This window comes from Sylvia atricapilla, chromosome 17, assembly GCF_009819655.1.
Source record: "Sylvia atricapilla isolate bSylAtr1 chromosome 17, bSylAtr1.pri, whole genome shotgun sequence".
NCBI classification, from domain to species: domain Eukaryota; kingdom Metazoa; phylum Chordata; class Aves; order Passeriformes; family Sylviidae; genus Sylvia; species Sylvia atricapilla.
In genome coordinates, this window is record NC_089156.1 from 13,254,408 (window position 1) to 13,265,305 (window position 10,898).

General features: G+C 50.1%; 1 protein-coding gene across 1 annotated transcript; it reads right to left on the reverse strand.

Moving 5' to 3' along the window:
- Positions 1 to 1,382: 1,382 nt before the first annotated feature.
- Positions 1,383 to 10,682, reverse strand: LOC136369112 (transmembrane protein 132D-like). The gene is made up of 4 exons (XM_066331775.1): positions 10,361 to 10,682; positions 8,618 to 8,891; positions 6,465 to 6,656; positions 1,383 to 3,682 (listed from the first exon to the last, which is right to left on the reverse strand). The coding sequence occupies exons 1-4, from the start codon at positions 10,633 to 10,635 to the stop codon at positions 2,543 to 2,545; spliced, it is 1,881 nt and encodes a 626-aa protein (XP_066187872.1). The 5' UTR covers positions 10,636 to 10,682; the 3' UTR covers positions 1,383 to 2,542.
- Positions 10,683 to 10,898: the final 216 nt, after the last annotated feature.

Sequence of the window (10,898 nt, forward strand, 5' to 3'; positions counted from 1 at the left end):
GCTGTCACTGCTGCAGCTCGTCCTGCCCTGGGCCATCCAAGCCCTGAGCAGAGGAGCTCAAAGGCAGCAAAGACCTGATCCATCTGAACCCCACAGTGCTGGGCACATTTCCTCTCTTCACTCACCACCCTCCCCAAACTGCCTCAGAAGGGGTTCAGCCAAAGGTGGAGCTTCCCAGGAGAAGCAAACTGCAGCTCTGAGGGGTTTTTATCCTGCTGGCAGCTGCTGGCTTTTCCCAAGGAAAAATTTCTCCAGAAAGCTTCTTCTCAAACCAACCTTGGCCAACAACTCTCCTTTCTCCAAACCACCTTTCTCCAGGTGTGTTTTGCTGTTTCTCTGGTTTAACCCCTGGGATCAGAGAGGTGTGGTTCCTGTTCCCCAGCCATGGTCAGTCTGTGTGGGAACACCTGATAAAAGGCAGAATTAGACAATAAAGCCTTTTTTCTGTGCTCTTTGCCCACTGAAATATTTGGAGTCTTTCTTTTCGTGTCCTACAGTGACACAAACCAAAACCCCAGCCCAGAAACTCACATCTCAGCCTTTCAGGCTAGAAATAAAGCACATGGATTTATTTACAAAGATTCAAATCTTGGCAGGGTGACTGGGTGCACAGACATTTGTAGCATAACACACTGTTGGTGCTGGGGGTTGTCCCCCAGCAGTGCCCAAGGTGAAGTTCTGTGAGGGGATTGTGCCATGAGCCTTCCAGGATCCATCCCAGGACACTCAGGATTGCTGCCAGCCTCCCCCAGGGCAAACCTTCTGACAGTCAGAGCAAAGAGGCGTTCAGAGGAGGGAAAAAAAAAAAAAAAAAAAAAAAAAGAAAAAGATGAAGCCACTAAAATGCAAATTTTATTCACAGTTGGCATGTTTATAAATATATATATTACATTCTTACAATCTACAGTACATTCTAAATATAGAGGGATTCGGTCTCAGTGTTTGTGGGAGGGTGGGTGTGTATTCAACTGAGCAACCCAGATTCAGGGACAGAACACTGAACGAAAAGGGGGCAAGGACTTAGTCCAGAAAACAAAGGGGAACTTGAAATACTTTGATATGTAAAATCCATCGCCTGGATTTCGGTTGGTGCTTTGGCACTCGGCCATTGGAGGCTGCTGTGGGACCTCAGGAGGTTTGAGGGGTGACCACTGAAATCCCGTGGTTTTAGGAGTTCAGATCTCTCACCCTTATCAGGAGATAACCATCACCACCGAGGGTTGGATGGGGAGGGGGCAGCTCTGAACGTGCTGGGCTAAAAACAGGGGGAGCACCAGGACCTGAACATCCCCAGCTCCCCTGGGGAAAGGGAAAGGGAAAAGGGAAAAGGGAAATGGAAAAAGGAAAGGGAAAAGGGAAGAGGGGAAAGGGAAAACGGAAAAGGGAAAAGGGAAAAAGGAAAAAGGAAAAGGGGAACAGGAAACGGAAACAGGGAAAAGGGAAAAGGGAAAAGGGAAAAGGGAAAAGGGAAAGGGAAAAGGGAAAAGGAAAAAGGAAAAGAGGAAAGGGAAAAGGGAAAAGGAAAAAGGGAAAAGGGGAAAGGGAAAGGGAAAAGGAAAAAGGGAAAAGGAAAGGGAAAGGGGAAAGGGAAGAGGGAAAGGACCACAGCTTCCAAGGCTGACTGATGTGGGAAGTGCCCTCAGGATAACCAGTTGGGGAGCTCCAGGGAAAGGGCTGGGAATACAAATTCGAAACAGGGCAATCAAATAAAGTGGGCTTTTAAAAATAGCTCATTCTCTCAAACTTTCCAAAACCTTCCTTTAATACGAGTGATATTCTGAGTATAGATTCTATCTTCTATTTTACAAATTAGGAAATTCCAAAAAAATTGGCTGGCAAAGTCGATTACCTTGGCATCTACTTAAAAAGAGAGTTTGAGTTTGAAGCGTTTCTGTGTGTCCAGTGTCAGCGCTTGGGAGGCAAACACGCAGGTTGTAAACAGCCCAGTGATGCCTTTATCCCCTCCAGACTCTTGGGAATCTCCTGCCTCCTCAGCTCTGGGAGCTGCTTCCTTCACACCGGTGGCTTTTGTCACCTTTAAATGCATGTTCCTGGGTGGATATTCTCTGCACGTGGCTCCAACGACGTGCTCTTTTCATGGAGCTATTTATTCTGAGACCAATCTTTCTGCTCTTAACCAAAGCTTGCAATATGGAACAGCAGAGCTGTGTGAGCTTTGTAATATCCAAACTGCTCCGGAGTTTGTTATATTTATTGATTTCCCAGGAAAGCACAGAGAATGAGACTGTTATTATTTTTCTAAGTGGGTTTTTTTCATGTTACTGTGTATCAAAAAACCACACACATCTCTCACTTCCATCTCTGAGCACAGAGAGGACTTGGATTTTAAGAGCTGTCCAGGATCTCTGCTCTCCCAGCTGCTTTTGGGTGGCTTCTTGGGGCTCCATTGAGTTGTTCTCCACCAGCTGATTCTTGTCAGAATGCAACATTTTGCCCCACTACCCAAAATTAAAGGCAGAAGGTGAGTGAAAAACAAACAAAGGAACAAACCAAACCAAAAAAAAAAGTCTTTTGCGTCTCCTCACGCGTTTTCGTGCAATCTCTCCATGTAGTTTTTCAGCTCCTTGCACTCCCCCAGGTCCATGTCCTGGCAGACCCACTTGATGTCATCCTCACTGCTCATGAGGACGGAGCTGACAGCTGGACACCCGTCGTCCGAGGAGATGGTGGTGAAGGTGGTGAACTTAACCCGTTTCCTCTTGGAGGTAGGAGAAGCCGTGGGCTCGCTCTTGTGCTCCTTCCCCTCGCTGAACTCGGGAGCCCTGAAGGACTGTCCGTTGATGGCTTTGGTGGCAGTGGTGTCCAGGAGGTACTTGCTCTCCTCGTAGTCCACCCCTCTGTCGATGGCCGTGACGTGCTCCTCCTGCTGGGACGAGAAGTTGAGGTGGTTCTCCAGCAGCTCCGCCCTGTTGCTCAGCCCCACCCAGTCGTGGGCGTGGCTCATGCCCTCCTGCTCCTCCAAGGGCACCTGCTTGTGGCGGTACTTGAGGGCGAAGGCCACGCAGTTGATGAGGAACACCAGGATGGCCAGGCAGAAGACGCCCAGCAGGGCGTACATGCCGATCTCCAGGTCGCTCAGGCCCCTGGGGGACTGCACCAGGTCGCCGTCCCCTGTGTCCCCCCCGTCCCTCGGCAGGTCCACCTGGGCGGGGAAGCTGGTGAAGTCCAGGGGCAGGTTCTGGCTGTCATCCTCCAGCAGGCTCTCCCTGTCCTCCTTCCTGCTCAGCACAGACCTGTGGGTGGTGGTGGCCCTGCCCTGCTCGTGGCCCATGGAGGAGCTGCGGTAGTGGCCGTCCCCTCGGTCCTGCCAGCCGGCTCTGTGGCCCTCCAGCTGGCTGCCCCTGTGCCTGCTGTCGCTGCTGGTGGGGTTGGCATCGCTCTGCCCAAACTTGACCTTAATGCTGCCACTGCCGACAGCCAGGACGCTCTTCCTCTTGGATTTCTGGCAGGACTCACTGATCACCATCTCCACCCTGACCAGGGCGCCCTGGCCCTCGGTCTCCGCTGCGATCACAGGCCACTTGACTCTGGGGTCGTGGTGGATGGAGACCACCTTCTCATCCAGAGAGGTGGCTGACAGGGAGAAGTCTTTGGGGTCGTAAATATCCAGGGGCATGACAGACCCATCGCTGAACTGGATCCAGCAGCTGATGGCTGCCTCCTGTAACACACAAAACAAATACATCCACCTGAGGGCTGTGATACACAAAAATACATCCACACACACTCAGAGTGATCATCGAGGGAAATGTGCTCTGCTCTGGTCTGTTCCCTCCTCCTCCTCCTCACAAATCCATGTTCCATTAGTGATCAGAGCAGAAATAAATGGGGAGAGCAGTGAAATTAATATCTTGCCCAGATGTGAGGAGAAATACCAGCCTAAAATGCTCATTGATAATGAGATTTGTTTCCACAAAGGTGCTTAAAGGAGCCGTATCCCCTGGGCTCTGCAGAGTCTACTTCAGCACCATAATAAATTGCATGTCAGCAAGCATTACCAGTGACTGAGATCATTTACTGTTGTATATTTAAATAAAAAAAAAACCCCAACGTTATTTCTAAACTGCTTAAAATCCAAAGTCTCCTCTTATTACACAAAGCAGACGTTAAAAGATGGCTAATACAGCCAACAGCTCCACACACGACTCCACACCTTCCCTCCTTGATTTCTGCCTCACAAATTAAATTAGCAGATTGTATGAGCAGAGGAAACCAATCAGCTGCTTCTTTAGGAAATGGCCAGGGTAATTTTTACGCTTGTTAGCAATTAAAAGCCAGACAATAATAAAGTCTAATCTCGTGTCACAGCATTGCAGATTGTGTATTCCAGTGGAGGCTTTCACAGAATGCAAATGGATCTGACCTGGGCACTGATTCTGTAACAGAATGTGCCTAATGCTGCAGCTTTCCTGAGAGCCTTGACTTCTGGCTCCTACCTTGAAACGCTTTAAAGCACTTTTAAATTTCAGAAAACATGTGCTCACCCCTTTTCAAAAATCAGGCCCTCTAAGGACTCTCAAAGGGCTTTTGAAAATTGTTGTGCCACCTGAAAAAAATCTTTGTATTCGTACGTTGATTATTTACAGACAAAATTCCGGTTGCTCTCCTGGAGTCCCATTCCTGCCTCTGCTGCTGTGACTGGCCCTGGTTGGGATATCAGCACTGGAGAATCCCCAGCAGACACAGCAGCAGTGCATTCTGAACTGTCAGAAATGAGCCTTGCTCTGCTCAGACTGGGATCACCTTGCTCTGGGAGTGTGCCAGACAGACAGACAGACACACAGCCACCAAATTAACGTGTGGAAGCCGTGAATATACAAGTGCTGTTCCTTTAAATAAGCAGTTTTCCCTACAAACGGTGTTTGCATTTTAACACCACATATGCACAGAGAATAAACACATCTGATGATCCTCTAAACTGTTCACAGCACAAAGTCATTCACCTGTTCAGAGCATGGAGAGTAAGCCTCCAGCCCTTTGGGATTGTATGGTGCATAATCCACTGGCCTGATTCCGAAATCCTCAGAGCCACAAAGCTCCCCCTGCCTCAATGGGAGATTTGTTTCTGTCTCTATTTCAGGACAGAGCCCTAAGACTTTGCTGACACTGTCATAAATCCCAGCTTTGTGTTTATTAATCTTTGGATGTTTCTTGAAGGCTGCAGAGAATTTATGTCACCGACTCTCATCCTCCCACTGTGTTGCTTAAACCTGCATAATCATTTCATAATTTTGCATTGCTTTGCTTATAGGGACCGTGCTCTGAAAATCAGCTCCTGAGGCATGGGGGGACTCAGGTGCCTTGCAGAGCAGAGTCAGCCCTGCCAGGGAGGGCACCCAGTTCCCTCTCTGGTTTAGTGTGGATCCAGAGCTGCCCTGACCTGGCCAGACCCCATTTCTGGGCACTGAGATGCCCCAGCTGGGCAGCACAGAGGGGCTGGCTGCTCCCAGGGCACTCTGCTCAGCTCCCCAGGTCATGGATGAGCTCACTGGCCTTCCTTCAACCTGCCTGGCTTCAGCTCCTGGCTCCTGGAACAGTGCAGGAGCCGACTCCTCTCACCCTATTGACAGCAGCTCTGTGCCATTTCTCATCCTGCATCCCAAGGAGAGGACCCCACGATGAATTAAAGCACCTCAGCAGTTGGCCAGACTTCAAATGTGCATGGCCATGATCATTTACCTTCAAAAACTCAGAACATGCTTAAGGGTTTAGAGCCCAGCTCATCCTTGAGGAAAGTCCCAGACTGATGGATTTGGTTCGGAAAAAAAAAAAAAAGTTTAAATTTCAAATGTGCTCAGAAGCACAAGGACAAACACCAAGCGGGGCTGATGAGGACATGGCAAAGTCCAAAAGCCCTTGGTGGCTGTTGGTTCCCTAATAAAGGAACTAAGAGTAATAACGGGGAAAAAACGGTTTATGAAATCATGAATCAGGAAATGAGTCAGTGATGCTGATTCATATTTTAGTAATGAATCAGAGAGAAAGGGATGTTCCCTGACTCCTTCAAGTGCTCACAGGAAGGGACTAAAGGAAGAGGAGTTTGGCACAACACGAGACCTTCTCCTGTGCAGGTGGAATTAAAGGGTTGGTTTGGATACCTGTGGTGGGAGGCTGAACGGGTCAGGAGGTGCTGGGGGTGCTGGATGGGCCAGAAAAGGCACATCTCTGTGTGTCTGTGTGTGTCTGTGTGTGTGTCTGTATGTGTGTGTGTGTCTGTGTGTGTGTCTGTGTGTGTGTGTGCGTGCAAGGGCACTGCTGCTGCTCAACTCTGACACATCACACAGGGCCCTTTTTTGTGAGATCCTGGCTTTTCAGTTCAGGACCCTTCTGGCCTTCAGGAAAGCGCCATGAGCAGAATATTTCATTAGCACACTGTCAGTAAAACCCTGCTGGAAATGTCAGGGGCAGCGACACAGAGCAGCTCCTTCCACCCAGCCCAGTACCTGCTTTGGGGACTGCAGCAGCTCCTGGGCCACTGCAGTGGCAAAGATGGCCCTGTTGCTGCCCGGGCTGAGCTGCAGGGAGAGGGACAGTCCTGTCACCAGCTGCACTCCCAGGTCTGTGATTGTCACCTTCTCGTCCAGGACTGTCACTGTCTTCTCAGCCAGGATGGCATCTGACAGCGGGGACAGGATCTGGAGAGGAAAATGGAGTTAGAATTATCTGACAGGGGGGACAGGATCTGGAGAGGAAAACTGGAGTTAGCAGCAGCCACTTTGTGCAGCACCATGTGAAATAACCCCACTGGATTAACGTGACACAGAGAAGGGATGCTCATGGTGACGGGGAGAATTTTTCACAGCAGACACTATTAAAAATATGACTTTAAAAGGGCTTCTCACATTTTGTTACTCTTCTGCAGCGCCAGGGGCCTTATGACACCTTTTCCCTGTGCAACTGTCATCAGCTGTGCCATTGCCCTCTGCAGTGTGCCAACCACACCTGCCCCACATGTGGAGACTGCAAATGTAATAACCACACCTGTCCCAGATGTGGAGGCTATAAATGTAATAACCACACCTGCAATAACCACACCTGCCCCAGATGTGGAGGCTGTAAATGTAATAACCACACCTGCTGCAGATGTGGAGACTGTAAATGCAATATCCACACCTGCCTCAGGTGCAGTACCAAGCTGTAAATGCAATCTTCATGTGAAATTGAAGTCTTTTGATTAACCCTCGTGTTCTGAGGTAGCACCAACACAATTCAGTCTTGTAGATTTATATAAAACCCACTGAAGAAATGGTATTTGTTTCTGTCCTGCAGAAAGGAAGGGTAATGCATTGCTACAACAACCTCCCGTGCTGCTGAATGCAGAATTGACAGAGAGAATTTGTTTTGGTTAAGAAAATCCACACAGAGGTCAGTGCAGTGGTACATGACATCCAAGATGCTCATTAGCCAGGAGTTGAATTTAATGAGCCATGCAGGGCACACAGCATTTCTGAGGCAGCTTAGAAGAGGTGTTCTTTAAATATAAGTTGCTCTCAGTTTTTTACCCTTGGATTTTTTTTTTCTTCCCACAGTTTTATCTGCTTTGGTTGGAGCACTGTAAGTGCCAGAGCTTTAGAAAGGTATTCAGAAAGTCTCTGCAGATTTTGCAGAAAGTCAAAAAAATCTCCAATCCCGTTTCTCCAGCCTTGGCACCCTCGTTATGGGCAGAGAGGTGTGCTGGTTGTTGGCTGCTTTGACAGTTTGGGAGGATAACCACATTTGGAGAGATTTTTTCCCTCTATTCTAGTGTTTATTAACTTGTTTTCTACTTCAGTATCACTGAAATAAACTCTTTCCCCATCTCCTTTTCCTTTTAATTAATATTTGGATTGATTTTCCAGTCTCCCTTCCCTAACCAGCTGGTGAATTGTCACGTTCCCCTTTGCTCTGCCAGTAAGGAGGGGCCCGAGCAGCTCCAGCAGCTGCACGTCTCATGATACCCCAAATCCTGGCTGCACCTTCAAAAGCAGCCCGAGGCAAAAATAATCAGAAAAAGCCTCCCAATGTACAGGTTGGATTAAATGAAATAAAACTGTGATCTACTACACTTTGGGGCATCAGGTGAGGAGAGAAAAGCAAGAAAACCATCTCTCCCATGGCTTCTGGTCCTTGCTTCAATTGTGTTCTACTGAGAAGTTCCTGGCTCCGGATTTTGTTGTTGATGCTGGATCCCCCATTCCCAGGGAGGAGAGTGCAGGAGAAATGGACATCTGCACGACTAATTAATGTAATTGAGCAGGAACTACTTGATTATTTATATTAAACTACAATTATAGCTTCTATCTGTGTTTGTCCACACACCATCTCACTGGCCATGAGGTTCTTCAGGACACCTAATGGCTCAGGGTCAATTATCATGTTGTGCCTCCTTCATTTGGCTTTAACATCCTTGGCAGTCACTCGCTCAGGCTGTTAGTTTTTATTTCAGTCTCGTTTTTCTCAGCAAAGGAGTTCCTGCTGAGCTCCTGAGAGCTCTGCTAACAAAACCTGCGGGTGCTCTGGGAAGTTCTGGCCGGTGAACAGAGCGCCCTGAGCTTTGCCACCACACCACCACGGGCGAGTCAAGGCAGGAAAAGGAACCCAGGTGTGACTTTCCTACCTGGATCGTGGTCATGCCAAGCTCCAGCCCCACCAGGACCTGCCCCTCCTGCAGCCTGGCGATGCGCGGCTCCTCCACCTGCATGAAGTCCCTGACCATGTGGGTGATGTCCAGCTGCCAGTCGGGGCCCAGCAGGTAACTGAGCTGCCCCCCAGGCTCGGGGGGCTCGGCCACAAACTGTGTCAGCACCCTGACCGTGGCGTGCTGGTACTGCAGGGTGCAGCCCCTGCCCCTGCGCTCGTCCTCGTCGTCGTCATCGCTGTCCCTCGTGGGCCTGCAACAGCAACGGGGAGAGTTCAGCTCTGCCCGGGGAGCTGGCGGGGAGCTGGACAGGTTTTAGCCTGGCAGCAGCTGCCAGCAGCTAAAATCTCTTTAGGGTTCATGAGTGACCCCTCTGCAGCCTGCCTGAGGGACCACGCTGCTTCCTGCACCTTCTCCCATTTTTATCCCGTTTCTTTTATCCCATTTCCCGGTTTATCCCCAAACAAACACTGCTTCCCGTGTTTGTGACTCAAAACCAGCACTGAGATCACCGAGTGCCTCCCAGCTTTGCCACCAGAGTCCTCCCCAGCGATCTCCCATTGTTCTCCACCTCAAGTCCTTGCTTTGGGGACCTTCACTCTGCTTTTCTTTCTGGATCTCCCCGTAAACATCTTTGTGTTGCCATGGAAATCTCTGCACCGACACACACACTCACATCCCTCTCTGTATGGTTTGAAATCACATCTCCACCACAATGTCTTTGCTCTGGGGCCACAGAAACCTGAATAAAAGTCTTCATTTGCAGCTGGGAATACCAAACACCTGCTTTACCACTTTGTTCCCCTTGGTAACTCTGACAACAGACCCAGACAGCTCTGGCCTGCTCCCTCCACGCCCTGACTGGGTGAAAGCTGTCTCCTGACTTTGGGACACCCCTCAGGGCCCTACAGGGATGTCAAACAGGCGTGTGCTGATGGTGACAGACCCCTGACAGTGGATCTGTGAGCTGCCAGGACCTGTGAACAGGATGGGGACCCCCCAGCCCTGCCAGAGCTGGCCTCTGCTGGTGTCCCCTTGGCCCCTGCTGGTGTCCCCTTGGTTCCTACTGGTGTCCCCATGGCTCCTGCTGGTGTCCCCTTGGTTCCTACTGGTGTCCCCTTGGCCCCTGCTGGTGTCCCCATGGCTCCTGCTGGTGTCCCCTTGGCCTCTGCTGGTGTCCCCTTGGCTCCTGTTGGTGCCCCCTTGGCCCCTGCTGATGTCCCCTTGGTTCCTACTGGTGTCCCCTTGGCCCCTGCTGGTGTCCCCATGGCCCCTGCTGGTGTCCCCATGGCTCCTGCTGGTGTCCCCTTGGCCCCTGCTGGTGTCCCCTTGGCCCCTGCTGGTGTCCCCATGGCTCCTGCTGGTGTCCCTTTTGGCCCCTGCTGGTGTCCCCATGGCTCCTGCTGGTGTTCCTTTGGCTCCTGCTGGTGTCCCCTTGCAGCCTCGAGGCTGATCCTGCCTGACTGGACCAATTAGCTCTTCCCATCCCAGTCATTAGTGCTCCAAAAAGAAATTGATTTCCCATCTAGCTTCCTGCAACCTGCAGCTCCCCTCTCCCTCCTCAGCCCAGTGCAGGAGCCGACTGAATAAATGTCTGGTGACCTTCACATCTACAGCAGAACTGCACCAAGGCCAAATGAGCACGTTCAGATGCACTGGCCCTGACAGGTCCCTGGCAAGTGCAGAGCCCAGAATGAACATCCCCTAATGATGAAACCTTACCTCTTATTAGAGATGATGGGGACTCTCCAGCCCTTGATCTGATTGAGCTCTGTGTCAGAGACCTCTATCTGCAGCGGGAGACGAGGGATCCACACTGTCATTTCTAAAGGGGCACTCAGATGCTGGTAAGTGAAATTAACTCTGACATTCACTTTGCCTCTCATTTCCTTCCCGTTGACAAAGACGTAGTCACATCTGTCAGACACCTGGGGAGAAAAAGGAGCAGGGAAAAAAAATAAAATGTAATGAGTCTTGTCACTAATTATAAAGTTCATCACGTGCTGGGTAAGTGAGTGGGAGGAAGAGAAAGGATCTAGCTCCAGGTTCAGAGGACAACCAGGAATAACAAGAAAGGTGCCTGGTGTGCCCTTCATAGCCCGTAGAATTCAGCATTGTTTTAACTGGCTGGTTTTTCCTGCTATAAACAGTTCTGGTGTCATCAAAGAGAAGGGAATAACTTTTTTTTTGGTCCTTAATTCCCCCTCCAAGAGCAGGAGAGACCCAGGGTCGTGGCAGGGAGAGAAGGTTCCTCACTCAC

Excerpts from the sequence above, each read along its gene's own strand:
- LOC136369112 (XM_066331775.1), bottom strand. The coding sequence starts at position 10,635 with ATGAACTTTATAATTAGTGACAAGACTCATTACATTTTATTTTTTTTC. Across the intron at positions 8,892-10,360 it reads CCCATCATCTCTAATAAGAG|GCCCACGAGGGACAGCGATG; the intron begins GTAAGGTTTCAT and ends TTGCTGTTGCAG. Across the intron at positions 6,657-8,617 it reads TTGGCATGACCACGATCCAG|ATCCTGTCCCCGCTGTCAGA; the intron begins GTAGGAAAGTCA and ends TTTCCTCTCCAG.